The sequence below is a fragment of the Balearica regulorum genome, chromosome 8 (genome assembly GCF_011004875.1).
Source record: "Balearica regulorum gibbericeps isolate bBalReg1 chromosome 8, bBalReg1.pri, whole genome shotgun sequence".
Classification (NCBI taxonomy): Eukaryota; Metazoa; Chordata; class Aves; order Gruiformes; family Gruidae; genus Balearica; species Balearica regulorum.
This window is the reverse complement of record NC_046191.1, coordinates 28,775,237-28,800,740: the sequence shown is the minus strand read 5'-3', so window position 1 is coordinate 28,800,740 and position 25,504 is coordinate 28,775,237. Positions and strand designations below refer to the sequence as shown.

The window sequence follows — 25,504 nt, the reverse complement described above, 5'->3', positions numbered from 1 at the left end:
AGAAACTCGAGTACCTACTATAAGCACTACAATTCCTAGTGCTGTTACAATAAAAAAGCTTAGGAGTCTCTAAGCTTTCTGGGACATACAGCAGAAACCCAAATAATTGCCCATATCACTACAGGCATATTTATTGGCTGGGACATCCTCTTAAAATGAACTGACTTCAACAATTAACCAGATCAATGCTTTCAAGACTATTCAATGAATATTTTTTCATCCCGATTATTCTGTTTCTGCAAGTATAACCCATATGTGTCCAGAGGAGACACCTCCAGCAGTGTAGTAAGTGATGTGAAATAATCACCTCACCTAGGTACCTTTGAGTAGACCAGAGGGGAAACCAGCCTCCTCTTTAGGCAGCAGCTTACTATTTGCTCACCATCTGGACAAGAGATGGCAAGCTCCCAGTTATAACTACATGACTGAACATAGACAGTATTTTGCCATAAGGCCAGAGTTTTACTCTCTGCTTGTCTTCAGTGGAAATACCAGACACCTTGAGTTGAAAATTTCTGAGCAATACACAAGGTCAATCATCTTGTCAGCAAGAGATAAAAACATCTGGATGGCTGCTGATTTGCATGCAGTTTCATTCTCCGGAAATCTCCGAGACTAAGTAAAGATGGCTTCAATTCCTTCAGAAAGAAAAAATTCCTCTATAAGTTGGAAAATTGGCATCAGTTTGTATTTGCTCTCATTTCAGAGGAATTTTGTATGCAGCAGGTAGCAAAAAAGCACAAAAGTGTTCCTAAGACTGCACGAGGCTGGACAGAATGCTAAGCACAATCGTACTTTAGGAGCTGAATAACCATTTCTAAAGCAATAAATCCATCACTCTTGTTAGATATTTTCATGCAATGCCAAGATGCATATTAAGCACCCCAAAGCACATCTTGCTATTTCAGCAATTGTATAGCAATTAACAGCTCTGATTGCTTGTCAGATTAAAAGGAAGAGAATTTGGGAGTGCAGCTATCTCATGTGCTTACCTGAAACACCTGGAGTTAGACAATCTGGCCAGCACTTTGGAAGCTACCTTCGATGGTTAGGCTCTGGCAGCTACTATAAAAAACACAAATGAGAAGTACTTTAATGACAACTGGGTTTATATCAAATGGATTTTAGCAAAGTGATTGCAATGTTTTTCATGCTGCTTTTTTGAGACACAAACTTACCTGGAAGGAGTAAATTTCTTTGCTGCAAGAAGAATAAGAAAAGGTTTTAGTGTTTCAAGATGAAAGCCTCCTCATGCAAACTTTTTCTTCTAAAAAACTCTCACTTCTGAATATCTGATAAAAAGCCATTATCTAGCAACAAATCTCACAGGCAGTTATGCCTGTGTTGTCATTAGCCCCATCTCAAATTCTCATTCACTTTCCTTGGCAGTATTTACTCATAAAGAAAATGTTGCTTTTTTCTTCTAATTCTTGTTTTCTAAACATTTGGCTTTTACTATTTTTGATTTTAAAATGTTCATCTAAAACCCAAACATGCCATGTATGCAGGCTTCTTGAAAATAATTTTGGAAGTTGTTTAAGTATGGGAATTTTCACTTTTTTTTAAAAAGCAAGGTATTGGCATTTGGAGGTGTTTTTTCTCTACTGAATTTTTCAGGAAGGTAAATAAAACTAGTGGGCCCAGTCCAATTGCTCACCTTTTCTTCGGAAACGTCTTGCAAGCCAAAGGAGGAATGATGCCGTGGACAACAGAGAGGCACTTGTGGCTGCTATGCCCACAGAGACATAGCTGACTTGTTCAGAAGCTGAAAAGATGGAAAAGTTTCAGTGAGATCTAGAGGCATGCATGGTCTTTGAAGCCCTCTCTACTTCCTTTTCCTTGTGTTCAAGAGGAACCAGAATTGCAGCTTGTAACCCATAAGTTTGCTCTTGCTGAGACAGGACACATCCTGTACACAAGGTAAAAACCTGCATACTAAAAATTATTCCACCCATTGCCAAAGCAATGGCAAGGCAACAAGCTAGCTCTACCAGGGTCTGTCTAACTTCCAGCCTCGCATGACAATTAATGCTCATCTTTTATTTTTCATGTTTCAGTTCATATTTTAATTCCCACTGTGCTGTCTTCCTCTGAGCAATCCCAATCAGATAAATGAAATTATTCAAGAATCTAAATTCTGCTCAAGCAAATAAAGGAGCTTTTAGGACCTTGAGCAAAAGCATTTCAGGTGGACCAAGGATGTTCCCACTGAGGACAACGACAGAGCTCTTACTGCCTTGAATGAGAAAGCAAAGCTGAGACTTCCGTCCAGTAAAATTACAGCCTTTGACAGAAAAGCTCCATGAGATCTTTTGGCTAAGGAGTTCACCCAAGAAACTATCACACCAAATTAATAAATCTATAAACTTTTCCACTGAGAAACAGACTTATGAATGCAGATTTCCCCACAGGGTTCTGTTTCTCTAGAAAAGCTTTTTTCTTTTTATGGAAAAAGCTCACATGAGAAATCTTTTAATTAAAAACCAAACCAACCCAAAATCAGGTTGCAGCTTTTGGTTTTGGTAAGAAAACATTTTTCACCAAGACATTTCAGTAATTTTCCCCTCTTCTATTTTCAAAAAAAGTACTGAGAGTTTTTGTTGGGCTTTTTAATTCATGGACTTCACTAGAAGTTCTAACTCACTGGTTGGTGCTATCTCCTCCACCCTTCCACACCTCATTGGACTAGAAACCCAGTCCTACCCTTCTGTGGCTAGTCACAGGTAAAATACCTTCACATGTGGGCAGACTGGCACTCCAGTTTCCTGATTCACTGCACTCAAGAGCATGAGAACCATTGAGCCTCCATCCTTCTAGACAGCTGAAGTGGCAGGCCGTGTTGTATGTGAAGTTCCCAACACCATGTGAGCAATCCATAGAGCCTTTCTCAGGAGAGCTCAGTGGCTCACATTGTACAACTGCAATACAGAAAGAAATGGTTAAGAGTCATTAAGGATTTCCCTGGTTTTAGCCCTGTTGTTTTTGCACTAGTAGATGTACACTGGAATTTCAAGTTCGTGTGACTTGGGGATGGGAGCGGTTCAAGGAGCCATGGGCAGGCATTTCTAAGGGAGGGCAAGTCACCACTGAAAACAGAGACAGCACAGAGTTCAGTTTGGAACCAAGACCCTATAGGAATAGAGATTTCAGTGTCCTGTCCAGTGACAAGAAAACTGTGTTTTCCAACCCAGTAAATCTTACCTTTGCATTTTGGCACTGGCTCTGACCACTGTCCCTGTGCCATGCACTCAATGCTGGATGGGCCGTCCAGAACATAGCCCCTGCTGCAACGGAAATCACAACGCGAGCCATAGGTGAGATCTGCAGGAGCGTGGTCACAGGTCACAAAGCCTTCTTCTGGCCAGGTTACAGCCTCACACCTCACAGCTGCAACACACAGATCACAACAGCAATCAGCACAGATGTCTCAGGAATCCAGCATGCCAATGCTGACAGCCCCAAGTGCTCAGGTGAGCAGGGATAAGGAAAGGTACCTGCACAGGATGGCTGCTGCCTGTCCCAGGCCCCAGAAGACCCACACTGCAGTGTGGCTGGTCCTGTCAGGACAAATCCTTCCTCACAGGTGAACTCACAGGTGGCACCCCAGGTGAGCTCCACAGAGGGATCAGAGCAGTTCACAGCACCATGAGCAGGCATTTCTAAGGCAGGACAGGTCACAGCTGAAAAGCATAAGAGACAGCACAGAGCTTAGCTTGGAGTAGGTCAAGATAAACACTCAGAGCTGACAAGAGGACATGCCCTGCCTGGAGCTGTCCCCTGCAGAGCCATAGTACTTCCCTTCAGACCTAGCAGTGTCTCAGGAAACGGGGATTTCAGCATGTTGCACAGTGCAGCCAGAACCCTTAACCGTGCACCTAAAGCATGCAAGCTATCCTGAGACTAGCTCCAGATTATACTCCACTAGTGGACTGCATAAACAGACACTGGCTGCCATTTGGGGTGTAGGGAATAAAAAGTTCCTGTCAGAACACTTCACTTCAGAAGCCTGTTATCATGTGTGTCAGGGACACAGTTCCTGAGTGTTGCTTCTCACCCCGCAGTGCTGTTTCCTCTTTAATACAAGAGACTAAATGATCTCTGTCTTCAGATCTGCTTATGAAAAGTGCTATAAATACACAGGGGATGACTGTTGCTCCTTGAATGCACTTGAATGAGGAAGTCTCTTCAGACTATCGAGCTACTCTAAGCTTCAATTGATGATTTCCAGCCCAGTAAATCTTACCTTTGCATTTTGGCACTGGCTCTGACCACTGTCCCTGTGCCATGCACTCAATGCTGGATGGGCCGTCCAGAACATAGCCCCTGCTGCAGCGGAAATCACAACGCGAGCCATAGGTGAGATCTGCAGGAGCGTGGTCACAGGTCACAAAGCCTTCTTCTGGCCAGGTTACAGCCTCACACCTCACAGCTGCAACACACAGATCACAACAGCAATCAGCACAGATGTCTCAGGAATCCAACATGCCAATGCTGACAGCCCCAAGTGCTCAGGTGAGCAGGGATAAGGAAAGGTACCTGCACAGGATGGCTGCTGCTTGTCCCAGGCCCCAGAAGACCCACACTGCAGTGTGGCTGGTCCTGTCAGGACAAATCCTTCCTCACAGGTGAACTCACAGGTGGCACCCCAGGTGAGCTCCACAGAGGGATCAGAGCAGTTCACAGCACCATGAGCAGGCATTTCTAAGGCAGGACAGGTCACAGCTGAAAAGCATAAGAGACAGCACAGAGCTTAGCTGGGAACAAACCATAAGTTTGTTTTTTTCTTTCCTGAAACTTAGCAACATAACCACTAAATGTAATCAGCTTTAGAAAGGAGATCTACTATGCTGCCATTTCAAAAAGCAGATAGGAGTGGAAAGATCTCAAAATGGAAGACTGACTCTTAAGACATGGCTGTAAATTCATCTGCAGCTCAGAACAGCAAATAGTTACAATCCAAAATTTTCCCATTTTGACTGCTGCTTGATGATGTTTGATGCTTTTATTTGCTTCAAACAGTAGCTTATTCTAAGCTGAACACCTCAAAAAATAATTCCTACATTCAGGAGTAACTGGCCTGTTGTAAGCAGTCTCACAGCTAGATCATCTCCATTCCCTGTTCCCCACTAAGAAGTAAAAAAGTCTTTCCCTACAAGGAAATCTAGGCCAGGGCCAGAGCATTTATCCTGCCCATTTCATCTCTTCAGGAACAGAGACACCTGTGTGCTACAGTAAAATAGCTCCTTCACCACATAATTAATTATCAGGAAATGGGCTAGAACTTCAATGTGTACCTACTAAGAGCAATGCTGAAGTTTACAGAGCTATGTATAATGCAGAAAACTCATCTATCACTGCTTGAGCAGCTCACCTTTGCATGTCGCAAGGGGCGCAGACCAGACCCCAGAAGAGGTACAGTATACAGATTCCAGCGCAGTCAGTTCATAGCCTTCCTCACACTGAACTGTGCAGGATGAGTTGTAGCTGAAGTTCTGCAATGGGTGGTTGCACTCGAGGCTCCCATGATCAGGTTTCTCTAGTGGATCACAGCTCTTAACTTCAAAGAAACACAAGAAGGTACACAGTCAGTCTCATCGGCTGAGCAGGTAAACCAACAAGCCAGACAAACTGAACTCTAGCTAGCACGAACATTGCCCTGGTTGAAAAGCAGGATGGAGTAATCTTACCAAACTCGCATTCGGGCCCATGAAATCCAGGGTTACAACGGCAGGTGTGATTGTTAATAGTCTCTATGCATTCTCCACGGCCACTGCAGAGAGATTGGTTGCAAGAAGCTAGAAGGAAAAAAGAAAAAATACAGCAAATTATAAAAGAATCAGCAATGGCCACTAATGAAATCTGGCTAGCACTTTGTTTATCTTTCTGGCCCTAAATAAGCACTTTGTACAGCAAAAGAAAAGCAGGTGGTTTGGTATGTAGGATTACCCTGCCATTTTACAGAAGGATTTCAGAAATCAACATATTTGACAGACCACCTCACAACGAAAGGATTCTACTCGCTGGAAGCTCTGTGATCACTTGTTCTCAGGTAGATATTAGCAATATTTAGAATGCAAAAGGAACAATATACTATGGGGTGGGTAGAAATCCTCAATACGTACATTCTTCATTAACTTACCACAGCTCTAATTTGGCTGATATTTTACTTGAATTTTCTTTTTTACCTAGCCTTAGCCACCTCTACACAAAGTGTCTAATCTAATCCAGTGGTCTATAGTCAGCAGATAGATGCCTCCAAAAGGGCAATTCTTATCTAGCTGAGACACCCACTTGAGAGTGCGATGAAAGTCACATCTGGAAGAGTCTGTTTCTCGCCACTGATTATAAAGAAGGTCTGGTGATTTGCTCATAAAAGATGTGTAACATTCTGGGAGGTAAAAGGTAAGTGAGATCAATCCAGCTCTTAGAACAAGAACCTCAGTCCTATAAGTAAGGATGGGTGTACAAGTGCTTACAGGGTCAGGTAGTTAATATGTAAGACTAGGTTAAACAGCTCATCCCACCCACCATCTCATCTCCACAGGGGCCCACTAGAATGGCCTTTATCACATCATACCTGTGTAGCACAAGGCGACCTTCTTTTTCTCACACTGTTCATCATTCCATTTGCCATCATCCTTCCCTCTTTTGATGTAGATTTCAACGCAGTCCTCGTTGTTCCCTTTGCCATTTGGCTCACCTGAAGCCCAGTTTTTTGCCTCTTCTGTCAGTTCTTTGTTAGTTCCAATCCAGGTCCATACGTCATTAATTTTTCTGATTCCAATCCAGTAGTAACCCGGATTGAAGGGTAAGAAGTCATTGAGATAGTTGATTTCCTCCTTATTCTGAATGGCAACCATGTTAGTATACCTCTTTTTGCACCACAGCTCTGCTTCCTTGTAGGTCATGTTCGTGTCTGAATAATGGTATGTCCAACAATTCACCCCCTGCAGTACTGTAAGTCCTAGAATGAAAAGATATCAAAAAGTTGGTGTCTAACTTGACACATCCTCTTCTAGAGAGAGGGGAAGGAAAGGTTCTATAAATATTGAAAACTTGTCAATATCTGAAACTACATAAAAACCAGTGGCAATTATTTTGTAAACAATCAACGGGAAAGCTTCAAAACTGGCATGTCAGCATCAAGTATAGGGACTTCAGCCTGTGAAACCGTGTCTGATCACACAAAGCTTTGCAGACTTCACAGCAAAGCGTAGGAGCCAATTATGTATTTGATAGGCAAGCAGGGAAACATGTCATTGCAGCTAGAGGTTTTTCTACATGAACCTAAGCTCAAGTTAATTAGTTCAAAAATTCTGTTTAATTCTGAGCTCAAACAGAACAGTCATGCTAATATTACCGTCCAACTAGTTTTCTACACAGAAAAAGACACACTTACCATAAGCAAGAAGAGATAGGAACCACAAGCAAATCATGTTTCTGAGTTTTCTCTTCTCTAATCTTCTAAGCAGATGGCTATGAGAGATCGAAGGTACACATTTGTAGAGAACAAATACTCACTTTTTACAATTCAGTATGAAAGTGTCTATGCAATCTTTTCTACATACTTTAAAACAATTATTCTAAAGACTGAAATAAAATTTCCATTTTTACAAAATTATTCATTTTAAAACAGTGCTTAATATCAAAATAACTTTTAAATGTAAACGACTTTTAAAGAATACCAACACAGAATTCCATCTGTCCAGTGGTTCTTTAGCTGAGCAGTGAAACAGAATAATACACTCAATTTATACTCACAGGTTGTAGTTGTGGTGGACAGGTGGCAAAAGTCCTCTGCGATATTTCTCAGTGACTGCTTTCTGTTGCTAAGTTGCTGAATATGGACTTGAAGATTAAGTTCAGCTCCAAGTGTCTGGACTGTGTAATCTCCTGCCTCTACTACGGCCTTTTATTCTCTCAACTGGCCTATCCTCAGCGAGATAGGAAATTCCGTGTGGAAAAAAATTTCTTGGAAAATCCCAGGATCTGGCCCTCCCACACAATAAGCCTGAAGCTTCCCCTTGCCAAATCAACCCCCCCAACTGCCAAGTGCTGCATTACATAGTTTTACTGACAGAAACACACAATTCCAGGATATCAGGAAGGAGCAAGACTGTTAGTTTTAGATGTGTGAATAAGCAGATTCCAACTTTTCACCCAGCATGTAGTGCTTTGCAGCAAGGAGGTGCCAGTTCTTTTGGGATCTCAGTAAGAAAAGCACTGACACCCAAAACTGGTTAACTAAGTTTGAGTAAAAGATAGAAACTGCAGCACTGGACAAGCCCTTCCTTGTGGATCACAGCACGCTGTGCAGAATTCTCATTTGTGGTAAGGTTTGCCAGCCCCAGGATTACTAGTACTCTTCTAGAGTCTTGCTCACAATACAGATTCATCAGTCACTCCTAGAAGTCAAGCTTGGAATACGGCCTTAGCTTTGAAAGTCCCTTGGACCACATGCTCCAATATCCTCACCTCAATAGAGTTACAATTCCTGAACAGGTGCATATAATATTTCAGGTGGACAAGACAATATGCTAGTCTTGTACTGAATCAATGCACATTTATTGTGTATACACTGATTAATTATATTACTGCCCTGCATAGGCAGTCACATGGTGTCCATGGTACAGAGACACATTTGTAATGTAATTATAGATGCTTTGCTATAGTGGGTTGGTAGGTGGACACAGGCTATTCAGAGTGTACCTGCATACACAAGAAGGCAGTTATAGTTTATACAGTACATGTCAGAGCTCTTATTTTGCAGCCTCAGCCTGTTCTTACAGAATAAAAATCAGTGGCTCCTGGATTCCAACCTAAGATCTTGGCTGGTATCAATTCCCAATTTTTTTCACAAAAAAATATTTGTCAAGTATCCATACCTTAATAGATCTCTGCCCAAAGGAATTCATCACAGAAAAGAGGATAAAATAAAGAGTATATTCTAAACCAGCCTCAGTTACTATCAAAGTATGAGAGTACACTAGAAATTGCAACAAAGTCCTAGAAAGCATGTCAAAGTTACTGAATAGAGTGAGGATTAAAAACAACGCACTGAATATTTGTAAGGAGAAGAACACTTTCTAGCAGGTGTGAACTAGCAAAGCTAGAAACACAAACAGACAGTCAAGAAACACTAGAAAGTTGAGGTTAACTCTTGGCTATGTCACAAATTTACTCTGCAAGCCCAGGTCTGGGCCAGCCTTGCTTAGAACAGAATTCCAGAGACTTCCAGGTAGCGTAAGATCAGGACGGCTATTTCTTTAGCCTCAGCTGCTCGTCTGTAAATTGGGAGTGAAAACATTTCCTGCCTGCCAACCTTTCTCTGTCCATGTTCTTCAGACAGTAAACCCTTCTAAAAGAGGCTAGTACTTTTGATGCACCTGTACAGTACATCATGCAGCAAGGCCTAATTTCACAGGGGTTCTGTAAATGTTATCCTAATACAAACTAATGATAATGAGTTTTGATAGGGCAGCCTTATTTTTTTTTTCCTAAAACATTGATCAGCTGTTATAATTGTACACACAGAAAAATTATAGACAACTCCAGAACAGTTGATATCCTCTCTGGAGCCAGGTGGCAGAAAGTCCTACACCTTTTCCTGGAGATTCACTTTTGCAAGTTGTTTTACAAGCTTCCTACTGGTAAGTGCTCATCCTTGTCATGGCAGAAGTTCTGAAGCTGAGTGGAGGAAACTTCATCAGAGTTGCTTTGTCAGTGGAATCTCCGGAGGAAGGAAGAGAGCATTTCACAGCTTACAATAGTCTTCCTTCACAGGGGCTGTCTGAGACCTCTTGTCTGCAGCAGATAAAAAACCCCACCCACAAAAACCCCAAAACACCAAAGCCTAAAAGCAATATGCCTGTAAAAACTCCAGCCTAAAAAAAAAAAAAAGACTGCCTTTTTGTTGGCAGCATTCCATTATACATCACTGACATGGGGCTCTTTTTGGTTTTTCCCAGGGAATTCTGCCATCCACTGATTATATTTTTATATCCTTTTAATATAATGGAAGATGTTTATAAATGCAAAGTTTTCAGAAAAAAGAAAGCCTGAAAAGCATTTTCAAAAGCACACAACTGAGAGGTTAAAATCTCTTCATTAAAAGTCAAAGATGCTTAAAAACTTCAATTTTCTTGTTCAGGAAGACTGGGATTCCTGTGAGCTAAAGCTCATATTACATCTTAAGTTAAACAGGTATTTCAGCAAAAATACCTGATACAGTTGCTTAGCTTGAACTGCAGATATTCAAGCTAGAAATGCCATCCAGCCTGCCTCTTAGTTGGTTTCCATGTTACTGATTTATTCTCTTCTCATTGTTATTTCACATTTATGCTTTTGTATTCTTCCTTTGCCAATTGATTTGAGAATATAAGACCCTCACTTATTGTGCTGTACTGAGCTGGATACAGTTGTCCACTATCCTCTCAGGCTGCGTGAACACAGACATAGTTCCTTAAAATTAATCCAATTCCTCTCTGCCAGAAAAACAGGAGACTCTAAACCTAAATCAAGTCAAATTTCCAGAAATGCAGAACACTTCTTGTTCCTATAGACTCCAGACCTTCATTTCCACAAGTGAAAGCCCAGCTTTTTACAAGTGAATGGGAATACTCCAGATCACCTCTTTTCCCTTACAGAAGTGCCTAACAAGGATTATCTAGCAGCAACTAGTTAGAAGGTTTAACTTGATAGTTCACCATGACACATAAAAGGTAAGAAAAGGCTATATTAACATATCAGGAGTAAGAATAATAAAAACCAGCCAGTTCTGCTATTTAAAGAAGGACAGTAATTGACAGAGAACATGTCAAATGTCATTGCTTTCAACACAGAGAAAAGTTAACAAATACTCACTACAATAGTGTTATGCAGTGGGAAAAAAAGAACAGGTCAGAGAAAGAAAAGGCTGGAGTGAAGACTAGGTTAGTTACAGCCAACCAAGTTACTGTTTAAGGATCCAAACCCTCAGGAATTACCTTAGAGTGCGGGGAAAGGTGTCAGAGGGCTGACAAAAAGCAAATATTGCCTCGCTGTATCTATGAAAGGAAGATCAAGGTAACTCGAAGCCAGGCCTTCCATGTGAGCACCTAGAAAAGATACTAGAACCATACTGAAAAATTGTAAAGAAAACAATTGAAAAATCAGCAGAAGGCTAAGCTGTCAAGAATGGCTGGCATTGATATGATTTATTCTTGGCAGATCAATCTAGTTTGTACTTCAAGGCTGAGTGAGTAACAAAGAAACAATAGTGTGCTATAGTTTGCTTAATTAAGACTTTTAATACCGTCCCATGAGACATTCTTACAAGCAAACAAGTGAAATATTGCTTAGCTCAAATCACCATAAAATGAGCATGCAAGAGATGTAACCATTACTCAAAGAGCAGTTTTCCAAAGATCACTAAGCCTGAGAGGACTACACAAATGAGCCTTGCAAGGTCTTAGCCTGAATGTACTTGAGCTAATTTGAGTGGCAAATTATCATCTAAAATGCTTAGAAAACTTGCAGATGGCACCAAGCTTTGAGCAATTGCAAGAGTTCCAAAGGACCAACGTAGGACTCAGATTTGGGTGAGTTACAGACATGATCCAAAAGAAATGAGGACAAATCAATAGAAACAAGCACAATGGTCTTAATTTAAAAGAAAAATAAATAACAAAACAAACTGGAAAACTGCTGGCTAGGCAGTAGAATTGTAGAAAAGGAACTAGGAGTTATAGCAGATCACAAATTCAATATGAGTTAATGATTTGTTGTCATTTTAAAAAATAGGAAATGCTGTTCTGATATGCATTAACAGGGAGGTTTTATTTAAGACAAAATTTGCAATTATTCCACAGAATCAGCCGTTGCCAGATGGTGGGCAGAGACACCCTCCACTAGACCAGGCTGCCCAAAGCCTCATCCAACTTGGCCTTGAACACTTCCAGGGATGGGGCATCCACAACTTCTCCGGGCAACCTGTTCCAGTGCCTCACCACCCTCACAGTAAAGAATTTCTTCCTAATATCTAATCTGAATCTACCCTCCTTCAGCTTAAGGTCATTACCCCTTGTCCTATCACTCCATGCTCTGTTAAACAGTGCCTCTCCAGCTTTCTTGTAGGTCCCCCATTGTAGGGCTTACATAATAAGATTACATCTGCGTTTACATATTTCTAAGTCTTTCTTTTTAAACATTTTAATGGTGCTTTTATGTCAACAGACAAAAATAGATAATTAAGTACCTCTGAGTAATCCAGTTCTATCCCTCTTCTAGGAGCTATATTTGTCTTTCCTAAATTAAACCACTTCATAAGTATTTAAGTCAAAATAGTTTGTACAACAGACATTTATCCCATGGCAAAGAACTGTAAAACTACTTGAAATTTTGAAGTCACGGAAAAAAACTCCAGCTTCACAGTATCAGTGGAAGAGGAAGAGTGAGAGCTTTAGCCAGCCTTGAGGGGAAAGGGAGTTCTGGTGCCAGTAGTGAAGGTGTTTCCTGTTTGGAGAAGAGCTTGAAACACTAATTCTCTAAAAATTCAGAGACAAAAGGTCTAAGGCACAAGTTTTCCCCGAGATCTAGATGGGAAAAGATAATTTCCAAAACCATACTCATCCCTCAGCCTCTGTGTCTCATTAAGTGTGAATAAGATAGGCAATACAACTGCTACAAAGAAGCTGGAATTTCTCAAGCTGCCTAAGGCAGTCTCCTGTCTGTCTGGAGTGAAACCCCAGGAGCCAGAAAATCTTATCGCCACTTCTCATTTCGGGAACTCTCTGATGTGATTCACACTGCTCAATTTCCTCCAAACAGGCAAAAATACACATTCAAGAATCTAACCTGAGGGCAAAGATCAGTCGCACTGGCAAGGTGCCTTTCAGTGCATTGAAACATCAAACAGAGCAAAGGAGTGGAGGAATCAACTTACACCATGACTTAAGATAAAAGCAGGGCTGGTCTTAACATCGCACATACTTGGCTACCTGAAGTTGCAGGTGGAACTGGTTCCATACAGAGCTTGATTATTTCTAATTCTACTGTTGGAAATTATGGCAGAGAAGTTCTTGAAACCTTGCCACCCATCATGCACCACATAACCCATGGCTAGACCCAGCGCTGTTGATTTTACTGCCCAGGTCTGTTCCGAGTCCCACACTCTCAGCAGGTGAGATGTCACCGATTGTGACACTGATGGGGATGCTGGCTCTGAGGAAGAGAACAGTTACAGCTTTTGGCAAATGAGAGGAGTGAGAGGAAGTTTCAGGATTAAGTAGGTGGTTGTTTCTGTAAAAGTGGTTATGAGAAATGTTTTTTGTTTTGCAATTTTTTTTGCATAGCTTCTATCTAGCTCTGGTCCCAGGAAACACTGGTTTGACTTATCAGATAGAACATGAATTATCAGTAGCACTGGAGTGCTGACATGACCTTCCATTCTCCATTTGCACTGTTATGAGAAAAAAACTACAAAAAAGGATGAAGAGGGCAGTAGCTTCACTTCCTTGCTAATACATCTCACCATTAGTTTATGAACTCCAAGCTTCAGGTCTGTTCTTTTCAGTGCTTAAGTCAGTTTCAGGTAAATAATTTTTATACATCAAGGGACACAGTATTTAACATGTTTGAGTCCACAACTAATGTCAACAACATTTTTTTAATCATTAAATACAGCAGCTTATAGCTTCACTATTGTAATGTCTCAGTTTTCTCCGTAAGTTTTCATCCCAAATTGCCCACCTCAGGAGCTCTAGGAGGAAATGTCTGCTAAACAAGCTTCTGAGAAGGCCAGTACAGATATTCTAGTCCTTTATTATTTTTTACTGGGAAACAAGCAATAAACAAACTTTCCAAGTCTTATCTGCAGTAGATCATAAACTGGAGAGCCACATTTTTGCAGGACCTAGAAGTTTTGGATCATATACCTAAAAGGTGCTTTGGGTGATACCGACCTCTGCAGTTATTTCTATCAACTGGATAAATAATTGCTTTTTTAGGACAGTCTTGTTTAACATAAGATCATTAGTGGGGAGCACAGCCAGGACAGCTGACCCAGACTGGCCAAAGGGATAATCCCTACCATATAACAATGTCCTGGTTTCAGCTGAGATAGAGTTAATTTTCTTCATAGTAGCTGGTATGGGGCTATGTTTTGGATTTGTGCTGGTAACAGTGTTGATAGAGATGTTTTTGTTATTGTTGAGCAGTGCTTACACAGAGTCAAGGCCTTTTCCGCTTCTCCTACTTGCCTGCCAGCAAGTAGGCTGGGGATGCACAAGGAGTCTGGAGGGGACACAGCCAGGACAGCTGACCCCAACTGACTAAAGGGATATTCCATACCATACAGCATCATGCTCTGCATATAAGGGGCTGGGTGGGTGGCATTTGTATTCCCAAGTCACTGTTACACATGATGGAGCCCTGCTTTCCTGGAGATGGCTGAACACCTACCGGCCATGGGAAGTGGTGAATGAATCCCTTGTTTTGTTTGCATACATGGCTTTTGCTTTACCTGTTAAATTGTTTATCTCAACCCATGAGTCTTCTTGCTTTTACCCTTCCCATTCTCTCCCCCATGACCACCAGGGGAGTGAGCAAGCAGCTTCATGGTGCTTAGTTGCTGGCCAGGGCTAAACCACAACAAACATCATGTTCCATATATAACTAGGGAAGCTAGCTAGGAGGCAGGATCACTACTCAAACAGACTGGGCATCAGCTTTTGGTTTCTTCTGCATGTGGTAAGCAATAGCATTTGTGCATCACTTGTTATTGTTATAGTTATTGTTATTACTCATTATTATTATTCTCTTCCTTTGTTATTCTATCAAACTGTCTTTATCTCAACCCACAAGGTGTTTTTTCATTCTCCTCCCCATCACCTTATGGGGGTGAGCAAGTGGCTGTGTGGTGCTTAGTTACCAGTGGGGGTTAAACCATGACAACCCTCTAGAGTCAAAGACAAAGGTTTATCTAAACGTTAAGTCAAAGGAGATCCATTCTCTCCCTAACAAATATGAGAGCAAATACATTTGTTCAGATACTTAAAGCAATGGGAAAAGCATTAAAACAAAATTGACAGTCATGTTATTTTTCATCTCTTGTTCAGGTTATGCCATTAGCTACTAAATCAACAAAACAAGAGTTAAACCACCACAATTCTATGAGTTTGCATCTATCCTCTAAAGCAGGATAGAATTTTCTTCCTCTGAAATAAACACATTTGGGAAAGCAGCTCTTCATTCTGATGTTCTGCATGTGATGTCCCTTCTCTCAGCAGAATTATTACTATAGCTAAACCAGTGCACAGACACAAATATTAGTAGATCACCACAAGAAATAAAAATAATCCATCTTCTTTTGATCTATATCCAAAATTCTGCAACTAAGACTTCATACAATTACATTCCCCATCCATGTTTTCTTCATCATTTTGATTTTTTCCTAGGGAACTGCAATCCCAACACCATGACTAAGGGAGGACACAGTTTCCCTGCTGGGTACCTCCAGCCCTAAAACCACCATTCAGAATACCCTCATATCTCTGCTCCATGAATGCAAATGCATGAGTTTACTTTGAAGAAAAGCAGCTGCAGCTGAAAGGCCCTTATATTCGGGATGTCATATCCCACATAAATTAACTCTGATCAATTAAACAATTCATTCACACTGTTCATCTCTATAGACCACAAAGTAACAGCTGGACTCTGGAATCATCATCTGCACACCATGCTTTCATCATGCCCCTAGCATATGCTGTAAGGCATGGACACTAAAGGCAGGGAAGGACAACCAAAGGACAGCAGAGCCCTGAAAACAAACCTAGCAGACTAGTTTCACTGACCAAGGGGATTATAGGCGGGAAGCATGTGTTCAGTACTTTAAAGCGGAGAAGACTAGAAATCCTGCAACAGGCAAGTGATATTTATGGTCATTCAGAAGGAGAGTCAGGAGAATGACACTTCCTGGTAAGAAATTCTAGACTGTCCAAACAGTAGAAATATTCTGTGAAGTACCATCTAAAGAACTATCTTCCCAGGTGCTATTAGAAGTTTGTGTTTAAGTCTGGGGAGGAGGAAGCAGCTAGAGAGGCTCAGAAACAACGTGATGGGCTCTTTATAAGTATCAGGAAACTAAGGTAATGATCAGAATTTTTCTGTATATAAAGGGATAAAGTTGCTACAAAAAACCCAAATGGATACAAATAATCTGTGAGTCAACATAGACTAGAAATTAGGAGGAAATTTCTAGCTAGCAGAGCAATGAGATTAAAAAATGCTTCCTATGAGCAGCAGAACAAAACATTTGTTTTTCATGCAGACCTTGCTCAGTTTCTGAAAGGGATCATACAAGAGTGTTATTCATGAAAGCAAGATATAAAAGACCCAACATAGGTCCTTTACACTCCTGCATGCTGGAGGTTGGCTTGGAGTCTTAACCTTCAGTGCACAAACCAAGCCTCTGGTTTCTGAGCTGACAATACGTACACAGATCTGAAAGATGTTAATACTAAGAGAGATAATGTTATTATCCTGCGTTTGTTCTGGCTTCACTGCTAATCCAAGTAGCTGCTAACCAAGAGTTGTTGAAGAAAAATTTTCATTCAAAGCCTATTAAAATGAGCAGGCCAAGCAGCAAATCAGATCTGATCTTTGATGTCCATGATAGTCATAATTTACAACAGTGTATTTCATTTGCATCATTGTATTAGATACTCTTCTGCTCAACTCAAGGGTGTAGTCTCTGGGACAAAAAAAATTTGCAACTCATTTTATTTTCTCCTTGTGCAAGAGTTACATGTGATGGAAATTACCTACTTCAAAATTCTTTTCTTAATATTTTCCTGTAATACAATAATGGGCCAAACATATCCTTACATCTTGTGCCCTCCTGTCAAAGAGCTCAATAAAAGGAAAAAATTATAAAGCTGGAGTTCAAACTGATTGTTTCCCTTTTCCTGACTCTGGTAACCTGGATTGGCCTAATGGCTTAAGAGAATCCCATGGTGAGCTTTGCTGCACCACAATGTATATTTAACACATTTGCATTATACTAATATTCCTTTTCTAGTCACTTGCTGTTCAGAGGCTAAGTAGCAAAATAAATATGAGGATGTTTTGACATTAAGATACTCCTGGCTAGCAGCTTTTTGCCTATTCTCAATGAAATGTTACATTTGATCTTGAACTGCAATCCAATTTCTTCCTTTTAAGATGTCATGCAAGTTAACTAGTATAGTCTGGGCACTGAAAACAAGCTAGAAATAGCAGGTCTGAGACCTGCACAGTAAGTTGATCCTCAGTTTTGGCAGAATAAGCCAGTTAGATCTGAACTCTGTTTCTGCAGCCAGATGACTTCTGCTACTTGAACTTGTTCAATTCTACCTGAACTTGTTCAGTTAGAACTGGCTTTGGTATCTCCACATACAGCTGCAGTACAGCCTCACCTTCTCTTCCCCATCCCTCATTTCAAACCAAGTTAATAAAACAAGTGACAGTTGTCAATAGTCAGTAACAATTTCTCAAAAATTCCACTCAAGGCCAAATTAGCTTTTAACTGCACATCAGAAAATCTCATGAACCATCATGCACCAGGGTTAACCCCTTTGGGCTCTGAACCCATGCTTTTTCAGGGATCCTTTCTGTTACTGGGTTACTCAAAGGGAAGCCACTGTGTTTTCTTTGTAACCAGTTACTGTGTACTAAGCTTTTCCACTAAGTGAATTTAGCTGAAGGCTGTAAAACACAGACCATAACACAGGGGAAGGAGTCATCTCAGATAATCTATCAGAATGTTGCAGTGAGTCAAAATGTAATTTAGTCTCAGAGCTGGACTGCTGACACACAGCTCAGGAGAGGAGTTGAAATACTGTATGTGGTCCTCTGCCTGAATTTTAAAATTAGGTTCATGACTCAAGTCTGACTGAAAAATGCTGCTACTGACTACACAAATTGGTCTGGAGAAATAGGGAGAGAAGCTATGAACCTTCTATCTGCAGGGATTCTCTTTTGTGAAGATCTAATCTTTGCATGCATGAAAACATTTAAGTGGGAAATCCATTTATGCATTCATAAGCACACACACATCCCTAAAGTAAAAAACAAGTTTTTCACTGCCTGTTCAGTAATCTTAGCACTTGAATTTCATAGAATAGCCCACATTGGAAGGGACCTCAGAAGATCACCTGGTCTAATCTTTCATGGGAAAGGGAGCCTGAATGAGATGATCCAGCACCCTGTCCAATCACATCTTGAGAACCTCCAATTATTTGGCCTACTTTGTACATGCACAGCTTTTTCAGTGATACTTAAAGGGAAGGCAAGCAAGAGACTCAACCTTTCTGCTTTTATGGCAAAGGTTTTAAGAATCCAATTAGCAGATGGGAGTCCTACAACAGCCATCTCAGGTATACTCACAGCAAGAAGAGAAGAGAAAGAGACAGGTCAAACGTAAGAAAGGGATAACTGGGCAGAACTGCTCTGGAAATTCTTAATAACACCCACCTTTCTCTGCTAGCACCTATGCCTCAGGAACTCCTAGGGACCTATCACTTAACATAACTACAGCATTGTATTTTTTTATTGCAAATATTCTATGCGTGCTTTAGCTGGACTGCCAATATGTAGGAAGAAAACCCTAATCTGTGTTGTAGTTTGAGCTTCTGGATGGTTAGAGGATATAAAGACTTAAGATAGAATAGCTGTATTTTGATGTGTCAAGCTACTGCTTACATCTACTAAACACTCCAGCGCCAATTTTAAGGGCACTGCATTCACAAGTGGAAACCTCCTCCAAGATTATTTTGAGACCATTTGTCTACCTCAGTAGCCAAAAAATTATGAAATTCTAGGAAAAAAGATTCAAAAAGAATGCCCAGTATTCATACACACTTCCTGAACACAACAATTTTTCTTGGAGGAGTGGGAGCACATAATAGGGAAGAAAAATGTTCCTAGAAAGTTACTATAAAAAGACACAAATATCACAGCCTTAATGTCACCACAAAGCCTAGTAGAAATGCAGTTAATTGTGACAAGAAGAATGTATTTGTCCCCTATCAGGGGTTCCCATCACTCAAATATTTCACTTGATAGAGAAGAACCCATTCCCTCAGCAGGAACACTCACAGTGCCTCTGTTCTCCACCCATTTTCATCAAACCTGCAGGAATACAGTCTCACTGATATCTCTATCATGATCTCAAATTGAGTTAACACTTATTAACATGTTCAACAGTTAAACAGAAAAAGTGTAGTTGCAGGACCCTCTTATGAGGGATGCAATAGAGAACACAGGGCTATTATCTGCTTTATCCCTCTCAAGACCATTTAGAAGGTAAAAGTATGACAGATACCAGGACATCTCATGTCTTTATGAAAATGAGCTGGTGTGGCTACATAGTTATACCCAGCTATTACACTACATCACATGAAACAGTTTTTGTTGCTTCTTTTTAATCTGATTGCTAGAATATGTAGAAAAGTTTGACCAAGTTCAAATGCACCAGCTCAACCAATAACTTGGTTCAGGTATCCCAGATTCAGCCTAACAACAGCCTAACTACACATTCTATTACACCAACAAACAAATGCTGTTACATCAACAGTTGAATTTGCTGCAACATACATTGCAATATTGGCACAACCCAAGCCAATGTAAGGATAGGTGAATTTTACAAGGCCATGTAGATTAAAACAATTTGATGATAGGAAGGGCATAAATAATAACAGCACAACTTTATAGTCATTTGGGTCTAGTCCAAAGCCTACAAACCATAACAGAAAACAAGCCCCATTGGTAACACAGATGAGGAAAAAATACTGGCAACACTTACCCTTATGGTCTGGCTACAGCTACTCAAGAAAAATATCTACTATCCTATCTTAATTATCATCACATTGGTTCACTGTTACCTAGTTTGAGATGTTTACAATACTTTTTCTTAGAACGATGGTTTTTAGGACATCACTGTAAAGAGACAAGGTGTCACTTGGCCAAATAAATAAAAAACCCCTTAATTTTTCAGAAAGTAGTGCCAAACTCACTGCCACAGTTAGATATGAGTAATCCCATTACAAAAGGAAAATCCCTCCACACAGTTTTATTGGAGACAGGCTGTCTCTGGTTTGAGACCCCGTTGTTCCATGCCATCCTCTTTGTACCCCTGAGACCTAAAGTGACGCACTAACAATTACCACCAACAGCAGAAAATTTTTATCTTTGGCCTAAAAGGCCAACAGGAAGCTCCTATACCTCAGCATAGGATAGCAAACTACTTTTAAATAAAGTGGGCACTTAAGAAGGTTAAATGTATTAAGAAGAACAGATCAAAGTTCTGCTTTGCCCACTACAGAGTTACAAACATATCTTCTCAAACTAATGTCAGGTCAAGCCAAGTACCTGTTCTCCATGTAGACTACAAATACCTTTAAGTTTAGTTTCTATCTGAGGTATGCCATAAGTATTTTCTTTGCCATACTTGTGCTTGCTCATCAGTACTACCATTGTTTGTTACTAGTTCCTTATGTGCATCATATCTGAAACAGGGCAAGAAAGTTTTCCACAGCCATACAACAGGCTTATATTCCAGTTAAAAATAAAAAGGCAAGGTTTGTTCAAACAAGCAAGCACCATAAAACTTTCCTAATGCTATAGCTCCAATAAGAACATCAGATATTAAGTTAAATTATCAAGTAAAATAACAAAAAAAACATCAAAATAAGACTTTCTCAATCACTTAAAAGAAACTTAAAAAAATACAACAGCAATCCTACAGACCCTTATCACTGAAATGACAAAAACAAGCTTGACCAACCACCTCAACTCCACAGGACTTCAACTCTCTCTCAGTCTTATGATCTATGTGACCCAGACACAGATTTTATCCCCTTCCCTGCCTGCCTTGGCAAATACAGAACAGCTGAGATGGTAGCCTTGGTTTCTACTTAAAGCCCTTCTCATAGCCTCAGCTCCTAAGATACAGCTAACAAGGTTTTGGCTTACCTTACTGAGCCTCTAGTCATTTTCCTCACAGTACTGGTACTACTCTGTGCTCAAAAAGGTAACTAATGATAGTATCTGAAATAGTAACATATTAGAAATGTTTATTAAGACTTAAGGTAGTCAGTAAAGTAGCTTAGTAAATAACTTTAAAGCAACAAACCAAATTCTAATTAAAAAAATTATATTATCTTGTTAAATACCTCTAAATATCATATTTAAATGTTATTCTTTCTATATTTTACTGATATTTTTCATATATTACATCTTGGTTCATATATACACTGTCTGTATTCAAGCAGTATTTTTATATTAGAGTGGGAGAAATGAATGGCAACAATGACTTATGATTTGTATGTTTTAATAGAATAAGCTGGGTTAGCCGAAAGTGACCTACAACATAGCACTTAAAGGCTATGGCTATGGTGAAACTAACTTGTGGAATTATTCTGAAATTACTTAAATAACTTCTAGTCTTTCAAATGTGAATATTCCCTCTTTTTGGAGTAAGTGTTTGATACAAGACTATGCTCTTATTTCAGCAAGCTGGTGTATCTTTATCATTCTAGATACAAATCTGTGTGGAACTTGCCTAATGATTTAAGAACGCTTACCAAAAGGTGAATAGAAGGTAAATTTGTATCTTTCTTAACACATGCGAAGAGTAACCCATAGATTCTCAGGGCATTAAGCTCTCCCTGTCTGCACCCCTTTCCCCCGGTGTAAACGCCTCGGCCTGTACCGCAGGCCCGCCACAAGCCCCTGGGTCTGGGAGCCGGGGGAGAGCCGGCACGGCAGCGAAGGAAGGGGCGCATGGATGAGGGCCCCCCTACAGCCTGAACGGGCGACCCGAACGAGTAACACCCGCCTTCGCCGTGCGCCCTCTCACAGCCTGCGAGGGGAGACCGGCCGCACCGAGCCGCAGCCTCCAGTCACCCGTTCGCCTCACGACAATCGCTGAGCGGCGGCGACAGCGGCTGCCCCGCCCTCTGGGCGCGAGCGGCGCCTTCCCGCCGACCCCGCCTCCGCGCGGAACAGCAGTGCGGCCCGGTCACCTCAGGGGCTGGCGGTACCGCCATGGCGGCGGTGCGGGACGTAGAAATCGACCCCGAGGGCACGTTCAAGTATATCCTGGTGCGCCTGCAGCGCCCGGGCGGCGAGGAGCAGCGGGACATCGTCCGCGGCACCAAGGCGGCCGAGTTCCACAGTGGGTGACAGGCCTCGGGGTGCGGGGGGGAGGCCGTTAGCGGGGCTCTCCGGCAGCGTCCCTCAGGGGCGGGACGTGGCTGCCGGTTCCCGAGCGAATCTGAGGGGGACACCCCCCCCCCCCGGCCTCCTGTGGCTGGTGTCAGTGGGCGTAGCTCAGAAGCCCTCTTTTATCCCCCCTTTATAGGTGCCTTGTGCAAATATGAAAAGCAGGTCAATATTTCTGTCAGGTGCTGCTTCCAAACCTGATAAACCTCATTTAGGAGAATGAGATATGTTAACTAAGTGAAAAACTGAACTAGAGCAGCTTTTCTATGTATGTCAAGAGAAAGCTCCTCTTGCAGGTGAAGGAAGGGAACTGGAGGAAAACGAGAGGAAAATACCTGAAAATAAGAGTTCTAGAGCGTTTGAGGCCTTGTGTGTATTCTAATGGCTCTAACCGTTCTTCTTGTGCAGATCACATATTTGAAAAAGTAAATCCTGAGATGGAAAAGCTGGGATATGAGTGCAAGTGCCTTGGAGGAGGGAAAATTGATCATAATAGCAAAGACAAGAAAATTAGGGTATTTGGGCTCTCTACAGTAAGTGCATCTCTTGTATTCAAATCCTTTTGTCTCTGATGTTCTGAGAATTTTGTTTCATAGTATTGTGGCTTTCAGCAATTTGAATCACAGTGTAAACATTAACTGGAAAACTTGCCTGTCTCACTTGTAAGATAAATTAGAAAAACACTATTTTTAAGGGCAGGAGACCAAAGCAAAAATAATAGCTAACAATGCTGACTAATATCTAGATAATATGCTGAGCAATATCAGCGTTAAGTTATAATCAAGACTAAAAATGGAAGTTAGCATCTCTCTGAGTCAGAATCTTAGTGTTACTGCTAGAGCAGGAATAGCCCATTTGTAGCCACAGGGTCTTGATCCAGCTATTGTGTGATCTTTATTTACCAATAAAAATGTTGGCTGGTAGTTGACCAGCTAAATTTTGAATGTTCTGTGTATGTGTTGGGTGAGAAGAGTAGACTTGGTTTAGGTATGGTGAATTTTTAGTAGGTGAAGATAGTTTCACATAAATGCATTTTGTGGGACTAAAAGTAACTTCTAAGAGAATTGAAACCAGAACATTTTTGTCACCTGTTACTGTTCTGTGCAAGTTCAATTTCTTTATGAAAGACTAAGTTGTAATTTCTTGAATTTGGGGAACATGTTGTAATCTGTTTCTGGTCTTGCTCTGTGATGAAGTGTAGCTACTTCTGTAGTAATACTGTCAGTAAAGATTCTAGGCTTCTCTTGTAAAGAAGAACAAAGTTCTGTTAATTGATTTTTTTTATAGGAAGTGATGATTACTTCAAATCTGCTTACCTTAACTGGATGAGCAGTGAAGGTTGGGCCTTGAATGTGCTAAGCATTTTTTAAATGTTAGTGCTGCTTTTGTTCTAAGATGACTCTTGCCACCTGGAATCATATGGAAAAAAACTCTTTAGGATTTATATGGGGAGGGAAGGCAGTGTATAATGCTTATTCTAAAGTATTGTGCCCATCATAACTGCATTTTTAGATGAGATCTGACACCTGCATTATTTCAGCTGCCAATTTAGTGTTACAGGCAGTGATCAACTCCTGCTCTTAGAATCACAGAATGGTTTGGGTTGGAAGGGACCTTAAAGATCACCTAGTTCCAACCCTCCTGCTGTGGGCAGGGACACCCTCCACTAGACCACGTTGCCCAAAGCCTTATCTTGTAACACAATGTCTAACGAAAATACCTTCCTTCTTTCTTTTTGGTACCTTGATGCTTATAGATGAGCACCATGTAAAAGGAAAGTTATTACCATGAGGGCTTCTGTCAGGCAGTGATTTGGAGACAGACCTCACTAGCAGGTCAGGAGTTAGTACACTAATGAAGTTGGTTTAATGCATCTCCTGGGGATTTGTTGTCAGACTCTAAAACAGGCCTATCTTGGTATTTTATGAAAGCCAGAGAAATAGTCATTGACTACTTTTGAAGTAGATGCTGTGCTATTATTTGCAAAGCCAGATGGGGTCTTCAGAGTGACTACCAAGGCAAGAGTGATCTGCAGGTCCATTGCTTTATGACTGACAGTATAAAACCTGCTGTGCTTCTGACATAACTATACTATCTGGTATTTTTGAAAAGTTTGTGGTTTATAATGCATCAATAATTTTAACTTGTGCAGTTTAAATGCTGCTTAAGCTGTTCCTCTTGGGGGGCAGAGTCAGTGATGAATAAGAATACATATTTTGATAATGCAATCTTGAGCTCTTTTTTTCAGTCTTAAAGTTAAATGTTTCATGTGAAATAGTACTGGAAAAAGTAACCTGTAAATCACAGGTTTTTATCAGTAGACTGCACTGTTGTGCAGTAAAGGCTTTTTAACAGGGAAAAACTTGTGGTTCTGAAGTATGAAATCAAGATAACTTAAGTCACATAAGACAATAATGAAAAGGCACCTTCTACCACAACTCTTAAATTTCAGTGAAAGAGTAACACTGTGATCAGTGATTTAAATGAGGATTAAAATCAGATGGGTCATCTGACCTTGCCTTAGTTCGGACTTGCAGATACTTAAAATTATACTGTTACCAGCTAAGACAAGATTGTAAATAAGTAAAAAAAAAAAAAAATGAAGACTGATTTCTTCAGTGGCTAGAATAGTACTCTAATGTTCACACATGTGGCTTCTTATTCCCTTTTCCTTCAGCTGAGCTGAATCAGTTTTTATGCTCATACATTCAAGTGGGTCAATGCAATCTCTGGTTTAAAAGAACATTCAATAAATATGGTAGCTGAGGGATAGGGAATATTTTAAAACAAGCTTTCTGCTGAAGAAATCAGGATGTGAAAAATGCATTACTTGATATTACTTGACCTGATCTCATTTATTTTTACAAATCAGAGTGGAGGGAATTAGAGGACAATAGAAAAATAAAACTTGATATGGCAAGAATAACGCTTTAGATCCTATATTTATTTGTATGTGAACTATGACTTGGAGTATCAAATCATAACTGGATAATTTATGTTGACAATAACTCAATGGTTCTGTGGACTTACTTTCTGTGTGTGTCTAATAAGCACTTGTTCTTTCTTGCAGGGCTATGGAAAAGCAGATCATTCAGTGACTGCAGAGATACTGAAAAAAGTGTATACAGATTATGAAATTACATGGTCAGATGACAAGAAATAAATTGCCTACTTATGAACACAAGAAGCAGTTCAAAACTGGTAACTCTGAGCTGTACTTTGATAAATAAAATGGAATGTATCTTCTATGTATGTTACCATAAAT

General features: G+C 40.6%; 2 protein-coding genes across 4 annotated transcripts; one reads left to right on the top strand and one right to left on the bottom strand.

The window, feature by feature from the left end:
• Positions 1-442: 442 nt before the first annotated feature.
• On the bottom strand, positions 443-25,363 carry SELE (selectin E). Of its 3 annotated transcripts, none has more exons than XM_075760310.1 (16): positions 25,270-25,363; positions 23,556-23,648; positions 20,989-21,063; positions 7,400-7,476; positions 6,578-6,964; positions 5,688-5,795; positions 5,372-5,557; positions 4,537-4,722; positions 4,244-4,429; positions 3,495-3,680; positions 3,202-3,387; positions 2,733-2,918; positions 1,658-1,765; positions 1,179-1,200; positions 993-1,065; positions 443-638 (listed from the first exon to the last, which is right to left on the bottom strand). In XM_075760310.1, exons 3-15 carry the CDS (start codon positions 21,006-21,008, stop codon positions 1,008-1,010), a joined length of 1,896 nt encoding a protein of 631 aa, XP_075616425.1. In that variant the 5' UTR covers positions 21,009-21,063; positions 23,556-23,648; positions 25,270-25,363; the 3' UTR covers positions 443-638; positions 993-1,007. The 3 variants fall into 3 exon arrangements, with proteins under 3 accessions (XP_075616425.1, XP_075616426.1, XP_075616427.1); XM_075760311.1 differs by having other exon boundaries at positions 993-1,062; XM_075760312.1 differs by lacking the exons at positions 20,989-21,063; positions 23,556-23,648; positions 25,270-25,363 and adding an exon at positions 7,762-9,817.
• LOC104632446 (14 kDa phosphohistidine phosphatase) lies at positions 21,985-25,503 on the top strand. The gene is made up of 3 exons (XM_010298305.2): positions 21,985-22,192; positions 22,648-22,772; positions 25,310-25,503. The coding sequence occupies exons 1-3, from the start codon at positions 22,063-22,065 to the stop codon at positions 25,400-25,402; spliced, it is 348 nt and encodes a 115-aa protein (XP_010296607.2). The 5' UTR covers positions 21,985-22,062; the 3' UTR covers positions 25,403-25,503.
• The last annotated feature ends 1 nt before the right edge of the window (position 25,504 follows it).

Coding starts and splice junctions, on each gene's coding strand:
- SELE (XM_075760310.1), bottom strand. CDS start 21,008: ATGACTAGAGGCTCAGTAAG. Junction 5,558..5,687: donor TGGGCCCGAATGCGAGTTTG/GTAAGATTACTC, acceptor GTTTCTTTGAAG/TTAAGAGCTGTGATCCACTA. Junction 3,681..4,243: donor GCCAGTGCCAAAATGCAAAG/GTAAGATTTACT, acceptor TATGCTTTTCAG/CTGTGACCTGTCCTGCCTTA.
- LOC104632446 (XM_010298305.2), top strand. CDS start 22,063: ATGGCGGCGGTGCGGGACGTAGAAATCGACCCCGAGGGCACGTTCAAG. Junction 22,193..22,647: donor CAAGGCGGCCGAGTTCCACA/GTGGGTGACAGG, acceptor CTTCTTGTGCAG/ATCACATATTTGAAAAAGTA. Junction 22,773..25,309: donor GGGTATTTGGGCTCTCTACA/GTAAGTGCATCT, acceptor TCTTTCTTGCAG/GGCTATGGAAAAGCAGATCA.